The sequence below is a fragment of the Aspergillus lucknowensis genome, assembly GCF_044049455.1.
Source record: "Aspergillus lucknowensis strain CBS 449.75 chromosome Unknown BJX67scaffold_4, whole genome shotgun sequence".
In the NCBI taxonomy this organism is placed as follows: Eukaryota; Fungi; Ascomycota; class Eurotiomycetes; order Eurotiales; family Aspergillaceae; genus Aspergillus; species Aspergillus lucknowensis.
This window is the reverse complement of record NW_027263548.1, coordinates 953664-976101: the sequence shown is the minus strand read 5'-3', so window position 1 is coordinate 976101 and position 22438 is coordinate 953664. Positions and strand designations below refer to the sequence as shown.

At 51.8% G+C, this 22438-nt stretch overlaps 10 protein-coding genes across 10 annotated transcripts; 5 read left to right on the top strand and 5 right to left on the bottom strand.

The window, feature by feature from the left end:
• Window positions 1-18: 18 nt before the first annotated feature.
• On the bottom strand, window positions 19-2329 carry BJX67DRAFT_219323 (glutamyl-tRNA(Gln) amidotransferase, subunit A). The gene is made up of 4 exons (XM_071025705.1): window positions 1944-2329; window positions 523-1897; window positions 374-450; window positions 19-317 (listed from the first exon to the last, which is right to left on the bottom strand). The coding sequence occupies exons 1-4, from the start codon at window positions 2245-2247 to the stop codon at window positions 127-129; spliced, it is 1947 nt and encodes a 648-aa protein (XP_070890227.1). The 5' UTR covers window positions 2248-2329; the 3' UTR covers window positions 19-126.
• A 422-nt stretch (window positions 2330-2751) lies between these two features.
• Window positions 2752-5424, bottom strand: BJX67DRAFT_343940 (MDR family MFS transporter). Its single transcript, XM_071028202.1, has 9 exons — window positions 4965-5424; window positions 4838-4914; window positions 4729-4780; window positions 4495-4669; window positions 4415-4438; window positions 4286-4357; window positions 3721-4224; window positions 3486-3646; window positions 2752-3374 (listed from the first exon to the last, which is right to left on the bottom strand). Exons 1-9 carry the CDS (start codon window positions 5247-5249, stop codon window positions 2982-2984), a joined length of 1743 nt encoding a protein of 580 aa, XP_070890226.1. The 5' UTR covers window positions 5250-5424; the 3' UTR covers window positions 2752-2981.
• A 217-nt stretch (window positions 5425-5641) lies between these two features.
• On the top strand, window positions 5642-7550 carry BJX67DRAFT_343938 (MFS transporter). Its single transcript, XM_071028201.1, has 3 exons — window positions 5642-6735; window positions 6794-7240; window positions 7308-7550. The coding sequence occupies exons 1-3, from the start codon at window positions 5830-5832 to the stop codon at window positions 7425-7427; spliced, it is 1473 nt and encodes a 490-aa protein (XP_070890225.1). The 5' UTR covers window positions 5642-5829; the 3' UTR covers window positions 7428-7550.
• Window positions 7551-9728: 2178 nt separating this feature from the next.
• Window positions 9729-11736, top strand: BJX67DRAFT_343932 (FAD-binding oxidoreductase). The gene is made up of 4 exons (XM_071028200.1): window positions 9729-10138; window positions 10205-10415; window positions 10475-10863; window positions 10917-11736. Exons 1-4 carry the CDS (start codon window positions 9905-9907, stop codon window positions 11574-11576), a joined length of 1494 nt encoding a protein of 497 aa, XP_070890224.1. The 5' UTR covers window positions 9729-9904; the 3' UTR covers window positions 11577-11736.
• A 110-nt stretch (window positions 11737-11846) lies between these two features.
• Window positions 11847-13145, bottom strand: BJX67DRAFT_377843 (secretory lipase-domain-containing protein; the record flags this gene model as incomplete). Its single annotated transcript, XM_071032216.1, has 1 exon — window positions 11847-13145. One exon carries the CDS (start codon window positions 13143-13145, stop codon window positions 11847-11849), a length of 1299 nt encoding a protein of 432 aa, XP_070890223.1.
• Window positions 13146-13546: 401 nt separating this feature from the next.
• Window positions 13547-14686, top strand: BJX67DRAFT_377842 (glutathione S-transferase; the record flags this gene model as incomplete). The annotated part of the gene is made up of 3 exons (XM_071032215.1): window positions 13547-13555; window positions 13619-14515; window positions 14576-14686. 3 exons carry the CDS (start codon window positions 13547-13549, stop codon window positions 14684-14686), a joined length of 1017 nt encoding a protein of 338 aa, XP_070890222.1.
• Window positions 14687-15184: 498 nt separating this feature from the next.
• BJX67DRAFT_219264 (glutathione S-transferase family protein) lies at window positions 15185-16599 on the bottom strand. The gene is made up of 3 exons (XM_071025704.1): window positions 15995-16599; window positions 15729-15934; window positions 15185-15657 (listed from the first exon to the last, which is right to left on the bottom strand). Exons 1-3 carry the CDS (start codon window positions 16129-16131, stop codon window positions 15284-15286), a joined length of 717 nt encoding a protein of 238 aa, XP_070890221.1. The 5' UTR covers window positions 16132-16599; the 3' UTR covers window positions 15185-15283.
• Window positions 16600-16940: 341 nt separating this feature from the next.
• Window positions 16941-18889, top strand: BJX67DRAFT_343924 (uncharacterized protein). Its single transcript, XM_071028199.1, has 4 exons — window positions 16941-17312; window positions 17371-17587; window positions 17652-18040; window positions 18103-18889. The coding sequence occupies exons 1-4, from the start codon at window positions 17082-17084 to the stop codon at window positions 18733-18735; spliced, it is 1470 nt and encodes a 489-aa protein (XP_070890220.1). The 5' UTR covers window positions 16941-17081; the 3' UTR covers window positions 18736-18889.
• Window positions 18890-19095: 206 nt separating this feature from the next.
• Window positions 19096-20625, bottom strand: BJX67DRAFT_343923 (uncharacterized protein). The gene has a single exon (XM_071028198.1). The coding sequence runs from the start codon at window positions 20564-20566 to the stop codon at window positions 19178-19180; it is 1389 nt and encodes a 462-aa protein (XP_070890219.1). The 5' UTR covers window positions 20567-20625; the 3' UTR covers window positions 19096-19177.
• Window positions 20626-20634: 9 nt separating this feature from the next.
• BJX67DRAFT_389940 (uncharacterized protein) lies at window positions 20635-22256 on the top strand. Its single transcript, XM_071034566.1, has one exon. The coding sequence runs from the start codon at window positions 20825-20827 to the stop codon at window positions 22214-22216; it is 1392 nt and encodes a 463-aa protein (XP_070890218.1). The 5' UTR covers window positions 20635-20824; the 3' UTR covers window positions 22217-22256.
• The last annotated feature ends 182 nt before the right edge of the window (window positions 22257-22438 follow it).

The following is a 22438-nucleotide window of genomic DNA, read 5'->3' as shown; positions in this document are numbered from 1 at the left end:
GCGTATACTATTACGAAAGCGGCTAGCCCTGACTGTGTGGTTCTGTAGCTGAATCAAAGATTATGTTATCGCATCTTCTATTGCTTTACAGGCCGGAAATACAAAAATTGCAAGTTACCTTCCAGTTTAATAGTAAGCTGTCCCATTTCCATACATCAAGGACCCCGTTCCCGGCTCCTTGATAATGCCACGTGCCGCCAATTCATTGACGAGATTCAGCAGCATGAGATCACACCCGTGAGCCGCGATGATATCCACCGCCACAGGCAGGTATTCCGGCTGGAGAGTGATAGTCGAGTTATAGGGAGCTTCGCCGACTAATAGGCCGCCGTTAGCACCAGTTCAAGATCTGAAGGGGGTGGGTGGACGTTACCTGGAATAACTATATCAGGCACACCAGCTATGTTGGCGATACGGGATGGCGAGAATCCAGTTGGGATACCGGGCATGCTTTTGAATGAATTAGCAAGCATCCTGCTATTGTATTCTCGTAACCCGAGAGCGGTCTTTTGAGTGACGTACCTGCGATACGCATTACGGTAGTTCGGCGACGCCGTGGCACCAACGTACAGAATCAAACTGTCGGAGCAGGTCTCTGGGTCGGATACTTGCACGGTACTATTCCACCACGCGGTGAAAACTTCTTTTTTCTCAATCTCTGCCTCCAGCTGCGACTCGGGATAGCCTAGACCCCAGTTCCAGCGAGAGAGTGGCACCGGGTTGATAAAGGGTCTTCTACCGCCGTTTGCGGCTGCGTAGTCCGTGTACAGTGGTCCACCGACGAGCGGAAATTGCTGTTTAGTAATTAAGATAGGGTAGGTGAGGTTGAGAAGGGTATTGAGAGTCTCATCCGCTGATACGGTTGAGGGCTTTGTGGCGGCCCAGAGCTCATCATAGTCGAGTGCTGAGATATTTGCCCCGCCAAGGAAGGCAGAAAGGTTGGAAAGAAATTCGAGAACGAGTCCGGTGACTTCGGTGGAGGCGCTGGTTGGGAAACCAATTGTTTTGATATTCTTGGGGTATTTCGTGTAGGATGTGAGGTGGGCGCCTGCGTACATCACCTCCGACGCAGTCCGCCAGAGCTTCGCATCGCGAGTTAGAAAGCCGGCTGTGTCAAGGAGAGGGGACATCGGCATGACGTTATCCAGTGAAACAAGGCCCCACGACGGACGATTGCCGAAGCAACCGTTTACCTGCGATGGGTTCCGGATTGAACCGCCAGTATCACTGCCGATTGCAATATCTAGCCATGGGTACGCACCGATACCAGATCCCGGACCGGAGGAGGACGAGCTAGGATCCTGGTATCCATCTCCCCGCGCATTGAATGGCGAGTGATAGTCTACCCAGTCTGCTGTCGGAGACTCGCCGTTCGCAAATTGGCTTGTCTTCATCTTCCCGACGATGACTGCACCAGCGTCAACGAGCGACTGGACGGCGGGACCGGTGGTATTAGCTGGTGGATACAGGTCATAGTAGGCTCGATTTCCACAGCTAGTTTTGACGCCCTTAATATCGTAGATATCTTTGACTCCGAGTCGTACGCCGGCAAGGGGCTGCTTGGGAGTTTTGGTAAAGTATAATCGAGATGGCACGCCGATAGTCAAGGCGTTGCCTTGGAGGCCTGCCGATAGCAAATTGTAGGAGCCGTCACCGGCTTGAATTAGGCCTTCGGTAAACGATCCCATTGTGTCTGCATATAGAAGATACGCTTCAAAAACGTTCCCAGTGGCTGGACTCAGAAAGTATGGTCCTGGTGGAATGTCCTTGGTGTTGTGCACCGCGTTCTTTGCGCCATATGGTGCCGCAAATCCCAGCCATTCATTCCCCCAGGATGGAGGAAGAGATAGGGCATGGCTCGGTCCTTTATGAGAACCGTTGTATGTGACGTATATATCTGCTCCACGTCAGTAGCGGCTGAGAGTATTGAGAAGGGTGCATACTCTGAAGAAACCCCGTGTTGAAAACATCGTCAGATGCCTCGTAGCTATCCACCACCTCCTTAATGCCGGCAGTGGCCAATTTCTTTGAGTCACTCCGAATGACCGTGAGTGGGACAAGGTCACACTCGTCTTTGAAACGACCAGAGGGGACTTTCAAATTTGTCACGACAGTCGGAGGGACGAAGTATGTGCTGCCCTCTACAGTAACAGTCTGTCCCTTGCTGGTGACGGAGGCGGCGACGACAGTGGAGAGCAGCGACAGCACCGCTGCAAGATTTAGACTTTGCCGACATACAAAAATCATTTTTGCTTTTGATCCAATGCATCCTCAAACTCCATGAAACGCGACCCGGCATTGTTTATTTATAGGAACGCTTCTTCCTACCCCAACGGACCAGCATTCGAGTAAGATTAAAGAACCACAGTGGGCCGCGATAGGAAAGATAAGACACAACATTAATAATTTGGAGAGACGACTCCGATAAGCAATAATGCCGCGTTTCCGGCTCTCCTCACGAAGAACTGCTTTGTTGGGCTGCTCATTGATCTGCCAAGCACGGAGCCTCCTGGATTTGATCAAGATCTCTCCCCTGGTCAGATATGCCTAATGGTCCAGATTACCTTTTGCACGTGGCCCTGAGATGTGGGTAACAGAAGAGGTCTTCTAAAGCTTTACTTTGATAGAATCGGTAGACTCCAGGTCCTAAAGTAATTAAACAGATTAAGAAGGTCCCTTATACTACATATTATTAAGATAGATCTGGCTCTTACACTATTTTAATTAAAATTTAACATAGCTATTATATGACCTTTATTTTGAAATACCAAAAGATCTTTTGATATACTTGAGTCTATAATCTCTATATGGTGGAATTGCTTCATGTTGGCTGTATCGTCTCCCCAATTAAACTGCCCCAGACGGAGATTACCGTGCTTCTCACACCCCTGTCCCTGTCTTACCTCCTCCTCCTCCTCCTCCAAACTCACACCCGGGCTCACCTCAGACCTGCGCCCAGGTCCTCGCTTGGACTCTCTCAATCAGGCCGGCGACACAATCGTGCTGGTCGGCGATGACGACCCCTTGGCCCGAATATCCTTCCAGCCCATACCCCACGCGAAAATAAAGCACGCACAGGCAGCGCCCACGCAAAGGTACATGACGCGGTTGACACTTTCGGAATAAGCCACGAGCACCCCCGGCAGGTCGGCCGCGGGGACCGCGGAGGCCAGGTCGGTTGCACCCGCAGCGATGACGGTCTGGGCGTCGACGTTGGGAGCGTACTGCGGGACCAGGGTGCGCAGGCTATTGGTGAGGACGGTATTTGCGAAGCTGAGGAAGAGCGCGCCGAAGAAGGTCGTGAAAAACATGGTGAGCGCCATTGCGACGGGGATGAGGGGCGGCGGCAGGCTGTTTTGCACGGCTATTACGGGCTATTTTTTTTTTTTCGAAAGCGACCAGTCAGCGACGTGCTTTTCTGCGTGCTCTCGATGAGAGAGCTCGTAAATTCCCCAGGTGGAATGACGGGAAGGGGGAAATCTTACCATTTGCAGGCCAATACCCTGGCCGAATCCTGCCAGGATCTGGTACCCTATCCACTTTCCGGCGCCAGTGTGTGGCGCTAGCGTTGAGAGCAGACCGTCGGCGATGGCGTTGAATACGGCGCCCACCACCACGAAGGGGAGGTAGTATCCGAGTTTTTGGACTGCATGGACGTTCGTCAGCATTTTCAAGCAATTGCCCACTGAAAAAAAAAAAAAAAAAAGGACTCAAGCATACCGAGGAACCCAGAAAGTCCAGCCGCAATCAGCTGCGCGATAATCGTTGGCAGGAGATACACGCCACTCATCATCGGCGATACCCCTTTGGCGGCCTGGAAGTAGATAGGCAGGTAGTAGGTAACGACGTAGAGCAAACTCATCAGAAAGCCGAAAAAGAGACAGCTAGCCCAAACCACGCGCTTTGCCATGATGCTCGGCGGAATCATCGCGTTGTCGCCCTTGTAGCGCTCCCAAAAGACAAAGACCACAAAGGTCGCGCCCGCACCCACAAACAGGCCAATCACCTCGGAGCTGTCCCAGGCAAATTGGTTGCCGCCGTACTGCAGCGCCAGAAGGAGCATGATCGCGGCGGGCGCGAAGAGGGCGAAGCCGATCAGGTCGAGCTCGCGGTGCATGGTCGGCGCGACCGTTTTTGCCTTGGGCTTGCGGGTCTCGTCGGGGATGGTGATGAAAACGAGGAGCGCTGCGACGAGTCCGCCAATCGGGAGGTTGATGTAGAAGCCTTGGTTGACAATTAGTTGGAGGGCTTCCCTCTCTGCGTACTCACTGGGGGGGTAACATACACCAGCGCCAGGTCGAATATTCCGTCAAGGCTCCGCCAATGAGGGGGCCGATCACCAGACCGAACTGGGAGACTGCGCAATTTTGGTGTCAGCATGATGCTCAGGTGGAGCGAGAGAAGTGAAGCATACTTCCCATGACCATTCCAATCAAGGCTAGATGAGACGCAGTTAGCCTGCAGATTCATATGCACGCCGATTGCGTCACGTACCTGGTCGCTTATGCATTGGGGCGATGCCGGCGATGATAGTAAAGGCGCCGTTAGAAATGCCAGACACTCCCAGGCCAGCAATGGCACGCCCGACGATCAACATTTTGGAATCAGTGGCCACACCACAGATCAGGGATCCGACCTCGAAGACGGCGAAGAAGGCGATATACACCCACTGCAAATCGTTTAAGTATACGAAAGAGCGTTGATTTGATTGTGGTGTGTGTCACGTACCTTGGCGCTAAAGTTCTCATAGACCTTTCCAGTCAGGGGTTGCAGAGCCGCGCTGAGCCCGTCAGTTTGGATCCATGATACCACGAAACGCAGCGGGAAAAGAGCTTACCTGGCAAGTTGGTAGGCGCTACCGTACCACCCGACATCGACCAGGGAGTTGAAATCGCGCGTGATGACAGGGATGGCCTTGGAATCCGTTAGCTGTGCCCTCCGGTCGGGAATCCAATCGTTCTCACAGTCGAGATGATGGAGGTGTCAAGCAGCATGAGAAACGAGACAAGCGTTACGCCACCTATAACGCTCAAGAGCTTCCATCCTTCGAGCCAGTCCTGGACCAGCTCACCCTTAACCGCCGTGACATCGTTGACGGAGTTGTCAGAAGAAGAAGAGAGGTTGGCCGGGGCAGTGCCCTCCTCCTTCTCCAGCGAGGGATTGTGCGGGCTGGGTTCTGGCTTGCCAAACATGGTTCTTAGAGGTCGGTTCAGCTCGTTCTGAGGACTATGGCTTGATTGAGATGCCATGGAGAGCCACACAACTTGTTATATAGCATCTTGACCGGACTTAGGGTTAGAAATAACCTCACGATCCCGATAAAAAGTAATCCAGTCGGAGTACAGAGTGGAGATCCACCGCAAAACAGGCACAGTATGCTTCGGTTCGGCTCCGGACCAAGGGTCCAGAAGCTTCCCAAGGAGGATTCGTATTTACAGCTGAATCATCTGGTTAAGGCTGAAGAAAATGGGAAGAAATTTGCCGAGGATGTGTAATGTGGCGGGTTTGTCGAATCCCGAAACCCGCCCAACATCATCAGCATTCTCGCCAGCCCTGGCCAATGATCGTCTCCGTCTCTGCAGGGGAGAACTCGATTAATACGCGCCTCGTCCCCGACTTGGTCGGAGGGTCCATGTGTCAGGCTCTTCATGACCTGACTTGGCCCACCAAAGCTGGCTACGCCCAGTCGGAGTGCAAGATGAAACTCCGAGCCACGACGATGAAGCGAAATGAGGCTTCTGGTATATAGGTGATATCTTGGCTGTATCAAGCAGAAGACTCTCATCACGCGAAAGTTTCTTTGTTCGCCAGCTGAACATATTCGGCACCATGAGTACGAACCCTCAGCCCGAGTCAATCGACGAGACAAGCCCTCTCCTCAATTCCCACGATGACCAAGAACAATACTTGCTGGTCACATTCGACGGCCCCGATGACCCGGGCGACCCCATGAATATGCCATCCTGGAGGAAGTGGGCCTGTGCCTCGATCCTAGGCGCGATGACCTTCGCAGCAACCTTTTCCAGCGCCGTCTTCAGCGCCGTTGCCCCCGCTGTCGCAAATGAGCTCAATGTAGCTCCGGAGACAATGTCGTGGGCGACGTCGCTGTACGTGTTCGGATTCGCGACCGGGCCAGTGATCATGGGCCCTGCTTCGGAACTCTACGGGCGCAAGCTGCCCCTCTTCCTTGGGTACCTAGGCTTCATCCTGTCGCAGATACCAGTAGGGGTAGCGCGGGATATCAAAACTGTCCTGTTCTTCCGGTTCATCGGAGGCGTCACTTCTGCGGGCTCTCCAGCCATCGTCGGTGGCTACCTGGCCGACTTCCTTCCCCCCGTCGAGCGAGGCGTTGCAGTTGCCATTTTCGCCGCGACGACGCTTATCGGACCCTCGGTTGGATCGATTGTTGGCGCGATACTGGTGGAAACGTCTATGGGCTGGAGATGGACTGCGTGGCTGTCGCTGATTCTCGGGGCCGTCTTCAGCGCCATCGGCTACTTCATTCTCCCAGAGACATACGTGCCGGTATTATTGAAGAGAAGGGCAATCAAGCTTCGCTATGAGACAGGAGATTCGAAAATACGTGCGGCCCTTGAGGAGAGACCAGTCAGCGCCGTCGACTTTCTCGTCCGCTACCTTAGCCGCCCATTCGTCATGCTCTTGCTGGAGCCGATTCTCGTGTCCATGACGCTGTACATCTCGTTCACATTCGGCATGGTCTATCTGCTCTTCATGGTGAGTAACTCGATTCAATCATTTTAACGCCCAGATGACGATGTTAATTGTTTTCCAGGCCTACCCCATCAGTTTCGTCCAGCAACGGCACTGGGCCCTCGTACAGGGAACCCTCCCCTCCATCTCAATCGTGCTCGGCATCATACTCGGATCCGCGTACGTCGTGCGCTACACATTGACCACACTGCAAAAGAAGTTCCGGCAAGACGGCGTAATCTCTCCTGAAGATCGCCTGCCTCCAATGATTGTCGGGGCTTGCCTCCTCCCCATCGGTCTCTTCTGGTTCGCGGGCACCTCGAGCGCGGAAATCAATGCCTGGCCGCAGATTGCGTCTGGAGTGCCGATCGGGTTTGGGCTCCAGGTTATCCTCCTGCAGTCGCTGGCATACCTGATTGACATCTACACGACGAACGCGAACTCGGCGATTGCGGGGACTGTCGTAGTGAGATCGCTGCTTGGAGGGGTGTTCCCGCTGTTGGCGATTCCGATGTATAGGAATCTCGGGGTATGTTTTGCATCCAGTTCCGTTATGAGATGTGGGATTATACAAATGACTAATTGCTCCGGAACAGGTGTTTTGGGCAACGGGTGTTCTCGGGCTCTGCGGCGTTGTCTTTGCCCCTATTCCTGTCCTGTTCCTACTTTACGGCCAGCAAATCCGGAAGTTCAGCAAGTATGTGCGGCACGATTAGAATGAGTTATTGAATGTTGTTTGGTTTAGGTACAAGAAAGTCGAGAGCATGGACCGAGGAGCATAGTTCACACAGCTATTGTAGCGGGTTTTTAGAAATTGGACTACGAGAATTCAAATCACGAAACTGATAAATGTACCGAAATAAGTAAAAAACGTACAGCACTTAAAATCGAGCCTTTGAGCCCTGATAATTCTGTTCCACGTTGCATTGCGCCGCTCAGACCCATGAGCGAAGCCCTAACGTATTTCCCAACCGAGCGGATCACCCAACCGAGCGGATCACCTCCTCGATTTCGGTCGCGCTTTTAGAACTTGAATCGATTCTCAACCACCAACCAACGCCGATATAGATTAAAATTAGGTAACTAAAGGAGCAGGACATCTAGTTCTAATATGGCCCTGAATATTACAGTTTGAACAGGTTGGTGGAGCGTGTCTTGGCGCCTCAGAAGGTTGAGCTGCAGACATCATTGAAGACCCCCCTACCTCACGTTCTTGATTATTTCTCAACACCATGAGGTCCCTACCTTCCTGTATCGATAGGCCTTTATTATTAGGTATCTGGCATTTAGACTAGTGCCTTTTCTGCCTTGCCTTCTTATTTTCCGTGCGGAGCTTGTGGTTTTCCTGGGCTAGATAGGCAGTATTATATAGAGCTATCTCGCAGCCTTTTAGAACTTGCTGTAAGGCCATTTTTAAAGGTGTTAGAGGACTTTGAGAACTATTTTTAAGCAATTTTTTAAGCAAAGATGCTTTTTTCTATAGCTAGTGAACTGTATGAGGTGTTGCTAGCATTGAGGAGCTTATAGAGCCCCTATCATGGCTCCTAGGTGGAGTTGGTGTAGCAAGCATGATATTCAACCTGTTAAGAACTTGCTCGGGGTTAAATGGCTGTATACCAGCTGCAGCAAAGCTGCTTTAAATATTTTAAGGCATAAAAATAGTTGTACAGGCCATGGGATAGGCTTTTAGGAAGTTGAATTTGTTAATATAATAGAACCCTAAGTGCATTCTTGATTTAACTAAACCACTATATATAGACTTCAAAGGACCAAAGTAACTAATATTAAGAGGCTGTAGAAGATATAATAAATAAGAAGGCATGTAAATAGCTATAATATTGTTTTTGCTGTAGATTTTGTTGAAAGCAGGTATAAGATGACTTCCATGGCTGTCTAATATAAGCAATTAATATTGGCTAACTATACAGCTGCTAGTTGCAGGAATAAAGACCTTTTAAAGCTACTGGAGGCCTATCTTATCTATAGTCTAACTATTAGAACTTAATTTAATTTTCTAGTCTATTAGCAAGGCAAGTTCTTTATACTATCCTTTAATATAAACCTTTCCTTTGAAGATAATGCATGTAGGAACTAACCACCCCATTAAATTAATACTTTTGATTGTTATCACCCACTCATGATTCCCAGGTTGAATAAGGTGAGGTTTTCTAGGTATCTAAGATCTAGTAACTACCTTAGTAGTTGCTATTTGACCCATAGTAAAGCCAGTTTTGTTAAAGTTATAGATATCTTTATCTAATATGCTATATTCAATCTGGACCTGCTGGAGTTGCTTAAACCACCCCTTTATAACCTTAGGATCCTTGTATTTAGCTCAATTATAATTATACTTTCTTGTATATTAAGATTGGACTTCTTTATAGTATTAAATAAGATTTATAACCTAGTTCTTTCTAATAGATATAGATAGAGTTGCTATATCTACTTGCAGGATAAGATTAGCTATCTTATAGACCTGCGCGTGCCTTAGGGGGACTCCACGTGTATCCTAAGATACTATCCAATTAACTAAATAATCTTTTTAAAGCTAAGAAAGCCTGTGGCTATTTGCGCGGAGTTCTATGTAAAAAGGTCGACCCTGAAGTTATTTGTTGAGTATTATATAGGGAACTTTAAAAGCCCTTACTACATAACAAATACCCTAAATTTCAGATTTTTTTAAAGCTTTGATAGCAAGTTAGATCCTACCCTCTTGCTCAACTAATTTTTGACAACTTTGACATGCTTTTGGTGGCATGGTGGTGGTTTGAATTCAACGTGTTAAACAGCGCGTTGAAAATCGAGGAGGTGATCCGCTCGGTTGGGTGATCCGCTCGGTTGGGAAATACGTTAACTCCTCCAGGCCCAGAGGATTACTCAGCCCGCTGCAAATCAGCCAAGTCGGCTCGGAGTATTCGCCCAGCAAGCCAACGACCGGGGTCCACGGGTGCCTGGGCTGAAATCCCGCGGGATTCAAAATGCACGAATGCCAGCGAATGAAATCGATTGATTCGTTCATGGAAAACGCAGCGCAACGAAGGCTTGCAACGTGCAGCTCCGAGCCGCAGCACGGCCACCCGAAGTACTCCAAGTTCAATGTGTCTCCTCCATCTCGTGGTATATCCGCCCCCCGGTGCCCAGCTTCTACGACTTGTTCTGTTTTCCAGCTTGCCAGGGCTTGAGAAGTGCCATAATGTTACCAGACAGCCTCGTCGTCCAATCCATCCTCGGCGCCTCAGCCGCTGCCTCCACCACATTCCCCAATTTGACCTCGATATTTGGACCCTACCTGTCGCAGTCTGCCGAAATCATTCTTCCAACCGACAAGGAGTTCCCCGATAGACTGACGCCGCGCTGGACGGACTACAACAAACCGACCTACATCGGTGCAATTAAGCCCGCGACTGAAAACGATATTCAGATAACTGTGGGTATATTCTATTTCCGTACATCATGCGAATAACCAAAATCGTATATTGGCTGACAATTGCAGGTTGAAATTGCTGCTGACCAAGGCTTGCCATTCTTCACGACGGGCGGCGGCCATGGAATCTCCAACTACAGCACCTTCACTGGGCTGTCGATCGACCTGAGCAACTTCCGCACCGTCGAGCTCGATACCAAGGAGAACCTGCTTACGATCGGCGGCTCGACCAAAGTCAGCCAGCTGCTCGATTTGCTCTGGGAAAATGGCAAGGAGCTTCGTATGTCTACACCCACTACTCCAGCTCCGAGCGGTTGTGTATGTTAACTGATCGTTCAGCCCTCGGCTCCTGTGAATGTGTCGGCGTCGTCGGCGCAACCCTCGGCGGCGGAATAAGCTCCCTGCAAGGAATCCACGGCCTGCTTCTCGACGCGCTGCAATCCGTGCGCGTGGTAACGCCCAGCGGTGCCCTCCTCACGGCTTCGCGCACCGAGAATGCAGACTTGTTCTGGGCGCTACGCGGGGCTGGCAGCAACTTCGGGATCGTGACGTCCGCCACGTACAGGGTCTCGGACGTGGTCAATAATGGCCTCGCGATGAATGCGGATTTCGTGTTTCCTGCAAGCGCGAATCGGAGCTTCTTTGAGATTATGCGTGGCTTCGACGAGGATTTCCCTAAGGAGCTGGGGATTACGGGGGTTGCGTTCTTTAATCGGAGTAGTAATGAAGTACGCTACCCTTCCACCTTGATCTAGGAAGAGACTAACTTGGAATGAAACAGCCCGTCATCGCCGTTAACGCCATCTACTACGGCCCCCAGTCCACCGGCGAACCGCTCATGCAACCATTTGTCGACCTCAACCCGACCATGAGCAACATCTCCACCGTGACAAGCAGGCAGCTCATGGACGCGGCGTTCTTCAGCTTCTTCGGCGGCAACAACGGTGCCTGCATTCCGAACCAGCACATCAACATCTACACCGTGGGCCTGAAGCAGACCCCCGTTCCCACCTTCGAATCCTTCTTCAACGACCTCGACGGCTTCTGGCGCGAGTACCCAGATTACCAGGGCCGCTTGCTGCTCCAGCGGTACGCGAACGACGCAGTCACCGATGTCCCGGATGAGGATGCCGCATACGCGCAGAGGCAGGTCAAGACGTTCATGAACATCGAGGGTTTCTACACGGATCCCGGCATCGATGCGGCCGTCGATTCATTCGTGGGCCCTGCGCGGGACGAGTTTGCTAGGGTTTCTGGGTTCGAGGAGTATACGGTCTACTCGAACTATGCGCGGGGCGACGAGGGTGCGGGCGCGTGGTATGGGAGTCGGAAGCTGCCTGAGCTGACGCGCCTGAAGAGCAAGTGGGATCCGAAGGGATTGTTTAGTGTGCATAATCCTGTGCCCGTTCATGGAGGGGAGCATGGGAGAGTGGACCTGTAGTTTCGTTCGTTCCAGATTCCTCTCTTTGCCCAAAATTCGAAAGTTAGCTGGGGAATTTACAGAAGGATGATTAGGAATAAATGCTTTTGGTGTGGGAATGCGAAGCCTGATCGCGAGGCCTGACTCCAGGGGGATCGATTACCTGCGAACCAAAAGAAAAGAAAACAAAAAGCACCCCTCATGAAATTCATAAACTTTCTATATGTTGTACATCATCCTATACACTCCGCAGGCTGCATGCATAAAACGCAAAGTCAAGAAAACAGCCGTCTAGAACGGCACACCCGCCATCATGGACCCCCCCGGTGTGGTAGCGCCATCGATAGTCACATCACGAATGGTACATCCAGCCGAATCGTACACTTCCTCATAGCTCTCATCAAGAACACTCACTAGCCATGCCCAAGCGCGAGCGTTGCCGCGGACATACTCGTCCTGATGCGTACCAACGGTATTGCGCTCATACAGAATGTTTGCTCCATTATCACAGTACTTCTGGATCACGACATCTGTATCCTCGACAGGACTCAGTTCGTCGTGGATAGCCTTGTAGACGTACATGGGGGCGGTTGGAGCGAACACGAATTTCCCCATCTGCCAGTTGCGCTTGACAGCAGCCTCGAGGTCGGTCGCGTAGAGCCATTCATTACCCGTCATGAAATAGTCACCAATGGACTGGTTCACGAATGCACCAAACGCGTCGAACGTCGCCATCTGTGCCGCGGAGTTGAACATGGTAGCATTATAGCGCCCTGAGGGCTTCAAGTTTTTGTCGAGATAGCTCTGGACTTCTGGGTACCGGGTCGCCAGACCCAAAGTGACGAGTGGCGCAAGTCCGGCGTATGATTTTGCATTGGTCACTTCGAGCGCGTGTGTCATATTCGCCACGAGGCCGCCAATTGCAGTGCCAGAGAGATTGATCTCTGGTGCATACAACTGCGCAATCTCGGCTGCAAATTCACTAGGTATCGAGCCCCCAGAGTATCCCCACAACGCGATTCGCGTGTGGCTTCCAGGCTGGAGTCCCTGGCCTGCTGCGAGCACTGCGCGGAGCGAGTCGAGCGTCGCGTGAGCGGCTTCAACTGACACCGAGAAGGACGCCTTAGGGCCTTCAAAGTCAGGAATATTGACAAACCAGCCGCGGCCGAGGGCGGGACCAATATCTGAGAAGGCCGAGGCAAACTGCGTCTCTAGTGCATAGCTCGGGCTGTAATCGAGATTGACAGTATTATATGGGATTTGGTATGAGAGAAGGCGAGTTCCATTCTTGCCCGCGGGCTTGGATGGGATCAGCAATGTGGTGACGGCGAACGAGGGCTTGTCGAAGCTGTCGGTTGTGGCATAGAGAATATTATAGATTGAAGAGACATTTGCTCCTATTGCAGTGACAAGACTGTCGGCTGCCGGGCGAATGCGAAGAATGGTCCCTGGAGCAGCATCTTCGTAGCCCTCTGGCGCGGTATACCACGGATCCTCGCTCGGAGGAAGAGGCGCCGGGGCTGATAAAGGCCGAGCAGGAACCAAAGTAAGCGCGCTCGAGAGAGCGAGAAGAAAGTGGGGAGAAACCATCATGTTTCTGTGGTCAATAAGCGAGGTCTGTATCGTCGTGAGATGGAGAACGGGGCGCGGGCAACTGGTGGCCTTAAAAGCCCGCGAACGACAGCCTGTGCTGCATTCGCTAAGGAGCGCCACTGCCCCCCCCGCCGCGCCCCCCGAAGCCCTAATGGGCTGGCTAGTCTATAAACTCCGCAGATGGTTTCAACACAAGAGAGACGGTCGGACTTGCCTTCCGCCCTAGTCCGAACTCCGCGGGGTTCCCTCATCGTCCCAAACGCCTGAACCCCGTTGACAGAATGAGGGCATTTATTACAACTGTCGTGTGCGAGGCACGACGCAGCGTCCCCACCATGATCCCCTCCTGCGCAAGGGGGATACGCAGGCTCGGTCGCGAAGCGAGAATTATCACGACCATGACTTCTGTACGTGCACATTGCGGAAACAAAACCCCCCTGTGAACCCCAAACACTGACGCACTGACGCAGGACAGCAACGGCAAGAGCATCTACAAGCTCACCGACACAGACGGGCACTTCCGTCGGGAGCCTTCTGTATTTCGAAACTCGATTTCCAGAAACAAGGATGCAGAGTTCCCCGCCGAGAGCGGGCGCTACTATCTGTACCTCAGTCTCGCCTGCCCGTGGGCGCATCGGGCGAATATTGCGCGCACGCTGAAGGGGCTCGAGGGGATCATCCCCCTTGTCCTCCTCGATCACGACATGGGGCCGGAGGGGTGGTACTTTTCTGGCCGGGAGGGGACAGCCGCGGCGGATCCGCTGTATGGGCATAAGCGGCTGCGCGATCTTTATTTCCACGCCGATCCCCAGTACACCGGGCGGTTTACTGTGCCGATGCTTTGGGACAGCAGGAGGGAGACGGTCGTTAACAATGAAAGCGCCGAGATTATTCGCATGTTTTACACGGAATTCGACGACTTGCTGCCGCCTTCTCTGCGGGAATCGGCTCACCCGCTGGGAGGGTACTATCCCCCCGAATCCTCGCCACTCCGGACCGAAATCGAAGTGTGGAATGAGTGGATGCAGGACCAGGTCAACAACGGCGTGTACAAAACCGGGCTGTCGGGCACGCAAGCAGCGTACGATGAAAACGTGAACAAACTCTTCATCGCGCTTGATCGCATCGAATCGCACCTACAACAACCGGACCACACATACCTCTTCGGCCAGGCAATCACAGACCCAGATATCAGACTCTTCACTACAATGATCCGCTTCGACGTCGCGTATTTTATGGTCTTCCGGTGTAGTATCCGGATGATTCGACACGGATACCCGCATATCGATCGGTGGATGAGACGGCTGTACTGGGATGAGTCTGGCACGACGCGTGGCGCATTCAAAGATACGACTGCTCTACACATAGTAAGTCCCCTCCGACACTCTTTTAAACTTCATTTTGTGTTCTTGCTTACCACACGACAGTATAAACCAGGATATCTGGCGACGCTTCTTCGAAACCAGGGCCATAAAGGGGAGGTTATTGTCCCCGCTGGGCCTGAGCCGGACATTCTCCCTCCAGATGAGGACTGGTGATGATATGTGGATTCTCGAAATTGAATTTTCGTTGGGTAGTTATTCAGCATTGATATAGACGGCTTTCATTATGTGTATTAATGAATGGGCTACCTTTTCTTTACTTTATATTCCTGAATCCACTCAAGTATGTAAAGAGTTGATCTTCCCTGCGTTCGCTGAAACGTCACCCAAGAATAGTATCCGGGTAAGGGATCCGGCCCGTAAGCCTCCCGCATCATAGTCTGATCCCCTAGCTGATTCGGACCAATTGTATGAGTGGCCGTGGGAGATCATGGGGTTGAATAGTCCTCACTATGTACGCCCTTGGCCAGTTTCCGGGAATGTCAACGAGCGAGGGAAGACCTCTGGGTTCTTTTTCGCTCGCTGGGTGGCACCAGCGAAGAGACACAGCCAGCATCTACGGAAATATGTATATATATTTATATTTACGTATACAATGCACTGCAGGCCAAGACATTCAAGCAAAACAAAGTTCAATCCACAGTCTCTCATAAAGTCAAACCAAACTATCTATCATCCCAAAACACCTGCCTCTCACTCACTCACTCACTCTCCATCAATAACCACCATTCCTTCCCTTCCTGTCTTCCCCACTCAGTGCTTATCAGTATTCTCCTTAGCAAGCACAACGGCCCTCTGAGCGCGGCAAAACTCCTTGAACTGCTCCGCTGTAAAAGGCGGCGTCGGGGTCGACAGCCCTTTCTGGACGGCAGGCCGCTGGATAATCTTGTCAACCCAGCTCTTGACATGCGGCCACTCGGCCAGGTCGAGGTCAAGCGCATCAGCGCCCTGGAAGACCCATGGGAATGAAGCGATGTCGGCAATGGTGTACTTGTCACCCGCGAGGTAGGGAGACTCCTTGAGACGGTACTCGAGGACGCCGAAGAGCCCTTTGGCCTCGTTGAGGAACTTCTCGATGGCGTAGTCGGAGCGCACGGGGGCGAAGGCGGCGAAGGCGAGGGCTTGGCCTGCTTTGTGTTAGAACACTTGATACTCTACAACAACGTTGGTGGTGATTGAAACAATAGATAACACGTACCGGTCTTGGGTCCGAGTCCACCAATCTGCCAGGAGATCCAGCTCAACTGCTCATAGTACTCTGGGGTACCAGGCGCATAGCTGACCTTGCCCTCCTTGTCGTACTTCTGGGTCAAGTAGAGGAGGATGGCTCCGCTGTCGAAGACGCGCTGCTTGCCGTCGGTGATAGCGGGAATCTGGCCGTTGGGATTGATCTTGAGGAACCAACTGCGGACTTGTTAGAAAACTACTCCCGAACACGACGTATGGTGGAGAGAAAAAACTCACTCCTCCTTCTGCCTGCCAGACTGGATAGACAGGTGCTCGAGTTTGTAAGGAAGACCGAGCTCCTCGAGGATGATGGGAGCCTTGGCTCCGTTGGGAGTGTTGTCAGTGTAGAGGGTGATGTCGGAAGCGACGGTCATCCTGACAGGGTTCTTTTCGGTGATCTTGGTTGCAGGTGCTGGTTTGGTTGGCGTTTGAGGAATGGGAAGCTTCTCCTTTTTAAGCGAGGAGGAGCGAAAGACGCGGCTGAATAGCGAAGCCACTTTGACTGTTCTTGAGCTTGTTTTTGTTGTTGTTGTTAGATAAGCCGTCGAGAGCTAGTCCTTGAGGCTCTTATATATTCTTCAGTTCTCCCGCAAGAACTCGATGGAATGCGGTCGCGCAACTCCGAAACCAGATTATGCGATCTCGGAAAACTTAACCCCGCCGTATTTCCAGATGATCAAGGAAGTCCTATTCAATTCCTATCCAACTCCTGCTTGGTAACCTGGTATGGAATCGAATGGTAGGGCTTGGCAAGGGTTACAGAGCGGATGATTCAGCAGTCGGAGTTCGGGATTCAGCCACCCCGCCGGACTTTATCGCGTCTTAATCGCGCCTTAACCGCGAGACTCATCGTCAGGAACGGATTTACGATATTTCTACCAAAGCTCTGATGGTTCTGGACCCTGTTTTGGCATTGCTTGTCAATGGGTCGGAGTTTTCGAGGCTCTCAGAGTTGGAGATCTTTGAACACGTTGATTGGCTGTTCGGGGTTTTGGTAGCCGAGCCGCAGCCAATCGGAGTTTTGCACGCCAGGGCGGCTTCCTGCAGCTTCAAGCGGGTCCATTTATGGATTTCTCCACACACTTTGTGGGGTTGATGGGGAATTCCTCCTGTCTTGAGTGGCCAAGCCCGTTCCCCTGTTCGTCATCGTGTTCTGCAAGCCTCGTGCTCTTCTCACGTTCCTGTGCTGACCCCCTCTCGGGCCCTCCAGGCACTGGCATGGAAGTTCCTGGTTGGTGTTGTAGGGGTATAAGAATGCCTGCAACCAAGGTTCCAATCTGAGTTTTGGCACCAGAGACAGAGACATTCGGAGGCACTACTCGCCATGATTTGCTCTCGCATAGTTTCCCTGCTGGTGGCCAATGCCGCGCTTGGCATGGCACTGAATGCCTCTCTTGAAACGCTCTTCCGCCCTGTTTTGTCAGCCGAGGCCGAATTCTTCTACCCCTCGTGGGCTAACTGGACTGAAAATGTTCAACAGCGGTGGACCGACTATCTTGCCCCAACGTACATGGGTGCTATTCAGCCTGCAACGGTCGAGGACATTCAGAACATTGTCTGTGTCCCCCACGTACACCCACACCACACCGTAGTATTCATGCTAATAGATCCAGGTCAAAGTTGCTGTTGCAAACAACATCCCCTTCTTAACCACGGGAGCCGGCCACGGTGTTTCTGCAGGCTTAGACAGACTGGACAATGGCCTTAACATTGACCTGAGCAAATTCCGCTACGCCGAGCTTGACGAGACTGGTTATTACCTTACCATTGGTGGGGCGACCAAGTTCCTCCAAGTATGGGACGTACTGTATGCTGCTGGAAAGGAAGTCCGTAAGTCTCCCTCCCCACAAGATCCCCTATTACTTCAGGACGCTGTCTAAAAGCGAGTGAACAGAAACCGGTGCTGCAGACTGTGTCGGCTCAATTGGCGCAACCCTCGGCGCAGGAATTGGCCCTCTGCAGGGCCATCTCGGTCTCATGATCGATGCACTCGAGTCCGTCAAACTCGTCACCGCTACCGGCGACCTTGTCACTGCCTCCAAGACCGAGAATGAAGAGCTCTTCTGGGGTCTTCGCGGCGCTGGCTGGAATTTCGGTATTGTTGTTGAGGCAACCTACCAGGTCTTTGACGCTACGAATAACGGCCAGGTCCTCGAAGGAGATATGCAATTCCCTGCGAGCGTCAACCAGTCCATCTGGGAGAATCTCAAGGCCCTCGATGAAACTCTTCCGGAGATTTTGAGTATTACGCTGATTCTTTCCTACAACGCCGAGACAGATGAGGTGCGTTCATCACCCCCTAATAACATTAGAAGCACTACTAAACATACTAACTTCTGCTCCAGTCCGCCTTCACAGTCAACTTCATCTACTTTGGCCCCGAAGAAGAGGCACAACCATATCTACAGCCCTTCTACGACCTGCAGCCCACACGCTCCAACTTCACCGTGGTCCCCTGGAACATCCTCTACTCGACACTATACTTCGGCGCCGACTCAGCTGCCTGTAAGGAAAACAACCACCTGTTCAACGGCGGCGCGGGCGTCACGCACATCGACGTCGACGCCTTCACGGCCTACACAACGCGCTTCACCGACTTCTGGCGCGATTACCCGGGCGTCACGCCCGCGGTGGTATTCTCGCGGTTCCCGAACCAGGCTGTGCGTGCTGTGCCGGACGAGGAGACGGCCTACCCGTACCGCGATATCTCGACGCATATCTACTTTGAGGATGTCTTTGAGGATGACCCGGCGAATGAGGAGGCCGTGTATGATTTCTTGGTTGAGTCGCGGGATCATTTTACCAAGACGAGTGGGTTCAGGAATTTGACTCTCTATAATAACTATGCGCAGGGCGATGAGGGACCGGAGATTCTGTACACATCGAGGAAGTTGCCAAGGTTGGCGGCGTTGAAGAGGAAGTGGGATCCCAATGAGGTCTTTAGTTACTATAACCCGGTGCCTGTCCACTGGCCTTGAACTAGAAGGCTTGAGAGGGTTAGTGAGGGGCTGATGGTTATGGGAAACTATGTTGCGGTGTGTAGCGGTTGTGGAGAAGATGTTCGAGAATCATTAAGCGGAAATTGAGAGATATAGAACCCTTCTAGACAATATATTGCGACTTCACGTATCATATATGCATAGGTACGCTTCCAAATTCAGCACTAACATCGCTATAGAGTGATTCATCGACACTGCATTGCAGGGCCTTTCTGCAAATCTCTCTACAGCATGTAAATCAAACCATATTTACTGACCGACGGGCATACTTTTGAGTTTTCTGTTTCCTGCAACCTCCTCGGAATATAGTGCAGGGTTGCAAGGGCTAGACAATATGCAGCACGAACATATATGAATTGATTGTAATACAAAATATTTGAGACAGGTGAATCTACCGCCAGCCACCCCAGCCCATAGTTACCTAGGTAGACAAGCCCAGTTCTCTCTTAAGAGTATCGCCAATAGCGATCACGACCTTCTCAACGAAGGCCTGATCATAGAAAGCCTCGTTGTACACAACACTCAACTCGAGTGACCCGCGAAACTCCCACACAAAACAATACATCTGCCTCGTCAACGTCTCCACGCCAAGCCCAACCTCGAGCACCTCAACTACGCCACGGTCTGTTGTACTATAAGTGGGCTTGATGAGACTCGGTGCATCAACAAAAGATATGTCGACCTCGCTCGGCGGTGTCGCAGGTAGAGGGGGAGGAGTCTTCATCTTCTCTAATACATCCCGAGCATACTGCCTTCTAGACCGCAAGAAATCTGCCGTGATACCGGTCTCGTATTCATGATGATACTGACTGGCAGTCTCAAGCCAGGATTGAGAGGCTGGAACTTGGAACATGTATCCTCCTGTATAGATGCCCGCGGCGACGGTCGCGTTGTTGTAGGGCTCCGGAAGGTAGGGGCGGAGCGTGAATCGCATTGTACTGGTATATGGCTTTATCTTGGAGTCCAGGGATGCAAATTGCCAGGTTGCTGCGGCAGTGGATGCATGTACCGCGGAGAGAACACTGATGTCCTTTTCTTCGCAAGCCTTCGTAATCGCCTCTGTGGCTTCGGGCGAAAACCGAAGATGAGCACTCCGTGTTCCAGCGGGAGGTGTGGAAACGTCTTTTGTCTGGGCGACTCCCACTGCGTCTTTGGTAAGAGCTACAGTGGACAAGTATTTTTGTGCGGCTTCATGAATCTCGGGTGTCGAGTCAATAGGATTATCCAGCGCTTCCTCGACCGTTGGGACGAGGCGAGAAACCTCGCTTCCCCACGGCAAGTTTTCTGCGTCGCTATTCAAGCTCGAGCCGAAGAAAGAATCCAAAAGCTGCAGGGCGCCGTATCCATCTGTTCGCCAGTGTGCGAGATGGATGAGGAACTGCGAAGTACGGGGGAGATAATAACCCGTTACGTATTGCGATGGCCTGAGACCAGCGATGACATCGTCGAGGGTTTGACCCCCATCGATGATGGAGAAAGTTTGGTTCACCCAATGTTCGAGATCCGATGTCTTAGGGACGATATAATCGACAGTATCTTCGCCAGCAATCGAGGCGATACTGGGATGTTCGAAACGGAGTGCTTTCCATGCTTGTCCGAGTCGTTCCACGATCACATCGGCAGAAGAGTCTGGGAAATTAAGTTTAAAATCAAATGTTGCATAAGCCGTAACGGACCAGTGCTCTCGACCAGCATTGTGTGCGCGGTCGCCGATAGCTTTGATGAACCGTTCGTTTTCGCCGAGAGGGCGCTGGAAGTGGCCGGGGCTGACTTCTTCCCAAGTCATGTTCACTGCATTCACGGGTTTCATCCCATGTACCAGGAACCAGGGAGGTATTCCAATAATGGCAAATTATGGCAAAGAAATAGGATATAAGTGGGTGTGTAGCTCTCCTTCGGCTCGGAGTTTACAGCTCGTGGCTCGGCTCCGCGACCTCCACGGCTTCAGCTATCGAGAGAAGAGCTGATCCTGCGAATGCTGTCTCTATAATCCATATGAAATAGCCTCTATTGTTTTGTAGACTCGGCGCAATCTCAGATCTATTTCGTCAATTGATTGTCGCGTCACATGGAGCCAGAAACCCTAAGCACACCCTTCGGGGGTGCAGAATACATCTACCGTCGCGTTGGCCTTACATTCAAGCATCTCCACCGAGAGCACTGGCGAATTCATGGCGTCTGCAAGATTTCATTTGTCAACATCCCTTCTAGCGAACAGGTTACTTCCCTTCGCAATGCGTGGAAAGCATTGGTCATCAAGCACCCGCGACTCGCCGTCGTTCCCAATGGGACCACATTCAAGAGCTACAAGATCCTTGAAAATGCAGAAGATGTCGAAGCGTGGGCAAATGAAACGTTCTTTCTCGAATCAGATAGATCAAGTGACGAGATAGTCCGTACAACCGGCCCACGGGATCTTCCCAGCCTCCATTTCAATCCTGCGAGCTGTGAACTTGTTCTTCTTGCCTCGCACTGGAGAATGGATGCAGTCGGGTGTATGATGGTCTTTGACCAGCTATTCACACTCACAACTCAAAAGCCTGTCTCATCCCCAAAGCCAACGGAGGAGCAAATACATTGTATCTCCCCTCCACTCGAAGATGCCGCGGCCTGCCCGCCCATGGATTCGTCGCCGTCTTCTACAGCATCAAAGACTTATGCGGAACGATGGATTGACAACATGCACAAGAAGGCAATCAACGCATGCGGTCTTCCCTACGAAGGAGAGAATACGACTCCGCCCGGCGAAACAACGCAGAAGGATCTAAACTTCTCCCCTTCCGCAACCTCCGATTTAGTGAAATCCTGCAAGGCAAAAGGAATCTCCGTTTCAGCAGCTATCCACGCCGCACTGGCACATACAGTCTTCTCTTTCTCGCCGGACGGCGAGAAATCCGACTACACGACCGTCATGGCCGTGAATCTCCGTCCATACCTACCGACGCCGTACAACGGTCCCGAACACGCGGTACAGACGTACGTGGCTAGCATCATTCCGACAGTCCCTCGAGGAGAGGACTTCACCCCCGCTGCCAGAGACCTAACAACAAGTTACAAAACATGGTACAACGACGAATCCGTCCGCTCCCTGCGCTGGATCTACGCGATACACGCGGAGAAACTGTTCAATGCTCCCAAGCCGGCTGCCAGTGCTCCTCCGCCCAAGCCACCATCTGGCGTGACGTTGAGTAGTCTTGGTATTGTAGAGTCTTACCTTCGGCATCAGTACGTCTCCTCCGATGGGGAAGTGGGAAAAGGTGTGAGAGTTGAGGGATTCAGGTTCGGGGTTACGATGATGACGAGGCAGATGTTGCTTTACGTGTGGACGTGGAAGGGGAGGTTGACGATTTCGGCTTGCTATAATGAGGCGTACTATTCGGAGGGTATGGTAAGTAGTGTACTGGGGAGGTTGAAAGGCATTCTGGAGAAGGAGCTGGCGTATAAGTTAGATGTTGAGTGACTATGTACGGGCTTGTGGGGATAGACACTGTTAATATTGCACGAACACTTTCTCGTAGAAGCCACGTGATATGGTTAGCCCTTCCTTTGTCAGCGAAAGCCAAGGGGTCTTTAATCCAGTGGATACAAATGGAAATGGAAGTTGTTTCCGAATTAAACTGTGCAGAGATAAGCTTATAACATGTTGCACTGGGACCGCGGAGCTAGCATAAACGAAAAATTG

Excerpts from the sequence above, each read along its gene's own strand:
- BJX67DRAFT_219323 (XM_071025705.1), bottom strand. The coding sequence starts at position 2,247 with ATGATTTTTGTATGTCGGCAAAGTCTAAATCTTGCAGCGGTGCTGTCG. Across the intron at positions 1,898-1,943 it reads CAACACGGGGTTTCTTCAGA|ATATATACGTCACATACAAC; the intron begins GTATGCACCCTT and ends GACGTGGAGCAG. Across the intron at positions 318-373 it reads GCCTGATATAGTTATTCCAG|TCGGCGAAGCTCCCTATAAC; the intron begins GTAACGTCCACC and ends GCGGCCTATTAG.
- BJX67DRAFT_343938 (XM_071028201.1), top strand. The coding sequence starts at position 5,830 with ATGAGTACGAACCCTCAGCCCGAGTCAATCGACGAGACAAGCCCTCTC. Across the intron at positions 6,736-6,793 it reads TGGTCTATCTGCTCTTCATG|GCCTACCCCATCAGTTTCGT; the intron begins GTGAGTAACTCG and ends ATTGTTTTCCAG. Across the intron at positions 7,241-7,307 it reads CGATGTATAGGAATCTCGGG|GTGTTTTGGGCAACGGGTGT; the intron begins GTATGTTTTGCA and ends GCTCCGGAACAG.
- BJX67DRAFT_389940 (XM_071034566.1), top strand. The coding sequence starts at position 20,825 with ATGGAGCCAGAAACCCTAAGCACACCCTTCGGGGGTGCAGAATACATC.
- BJX67DRAFT_343940 (XM_071028202.1), bottom strand. The coding sequence starts at position 5,249 with ATGGCATCTCAATCAAGCCATAGTCCTCAGAACGAGCTGAACCGACCT. Across the intron at positions 4,439-4,494 it reads CCCAATGCATAAGCGACCAG|CCTTGATTGGAATGGTCATG; the intron begins GTACGTGACGCA and ends CGTCTCATCTAG. Across the intron at positions 3,375-3,485 it reads AGGGTATTGGCCTGCAAATG|CCCGTAATAGCCGTGCAAAA; the intron begins GTAAGATTTCCC and ends AAAAAAAAATAG.
- BJX67DRAFT_343924 (XM_071028199.1), top strand. The coding sequence starts at position 17,082 with ATGATTTGCTCTCGCATAGTTTCCCTGCTGGTGGCCAATGCCGCGCTT. Across the intron at positions 17,313-17,370 it reads TCGAGGACATTCAGAACATT|GTCAAAGTTGCTGTTGCAAA; the intron begins GTCTGTGTCCCC and ends TAATAGATCCAG. Across the intron at positions 17,588-17,651 it reads TGCTGCTGGAAAGGAAGTCC|AAACCGGTGCTGCAGACTGT; the intron begins GTAAGTCTCCCT and ends GCGAGTGAACAG.
- BJX67DRAFT_343923 (XM_071028198.1), bottom strand. The coding sequence starts at position 20,566 with ATGAAACCCGTGAATGCAGTGAACATGACTTGGGAAGAAGTCAGCCCC.
- BJX67DRAFT_343932 (XM_071028200.1), top strand. The coding sequence starts at position 9,905 with ATGTTACCAGACAGCCTCGTCGTCCAATCCATCCTCGGCGCCTCAGCC. Across the intron at positions 10,416-10,474 it reads GGAAAATGGCAAGGAGCTTC|CCCTCGGCTCCTGTGAATGT; the intron begins GTATGTCTACAC and ends CTGATCGTTCAG. Across the intron at positions 10,864-10,916 it reads TTAATCGGAGTAGTAATGAA|CCCGTCATCGCCGTTAACGC; the intron begins GTACGCTACCCT and ends GGAATGAAACAG.
- BJX67DRAFT_219264 (XM_071025704.1), bottom strand. The coding sequence starts at position 16,131 with ATGACCGTCGCTTCCGACATCACCCTCTACACTGACAACACTCCCAAC. Across the intron at positions 15,935-15,994 it reads TCTGGCAGGCAGAAGGAGGA|TTGGTTCCTCAAGATCAATC; the intron begins GTGAGTTTTTTC and ends ACAAGTCCGCAG. Across the intron at positions 15,658-15,728 it reads TGGACTCGGACCCAAGACCG|GCCAAGCCCTCGCCTTCGCC; the intron begins GTACGTGTTATC and ends AACACAAAGCAG.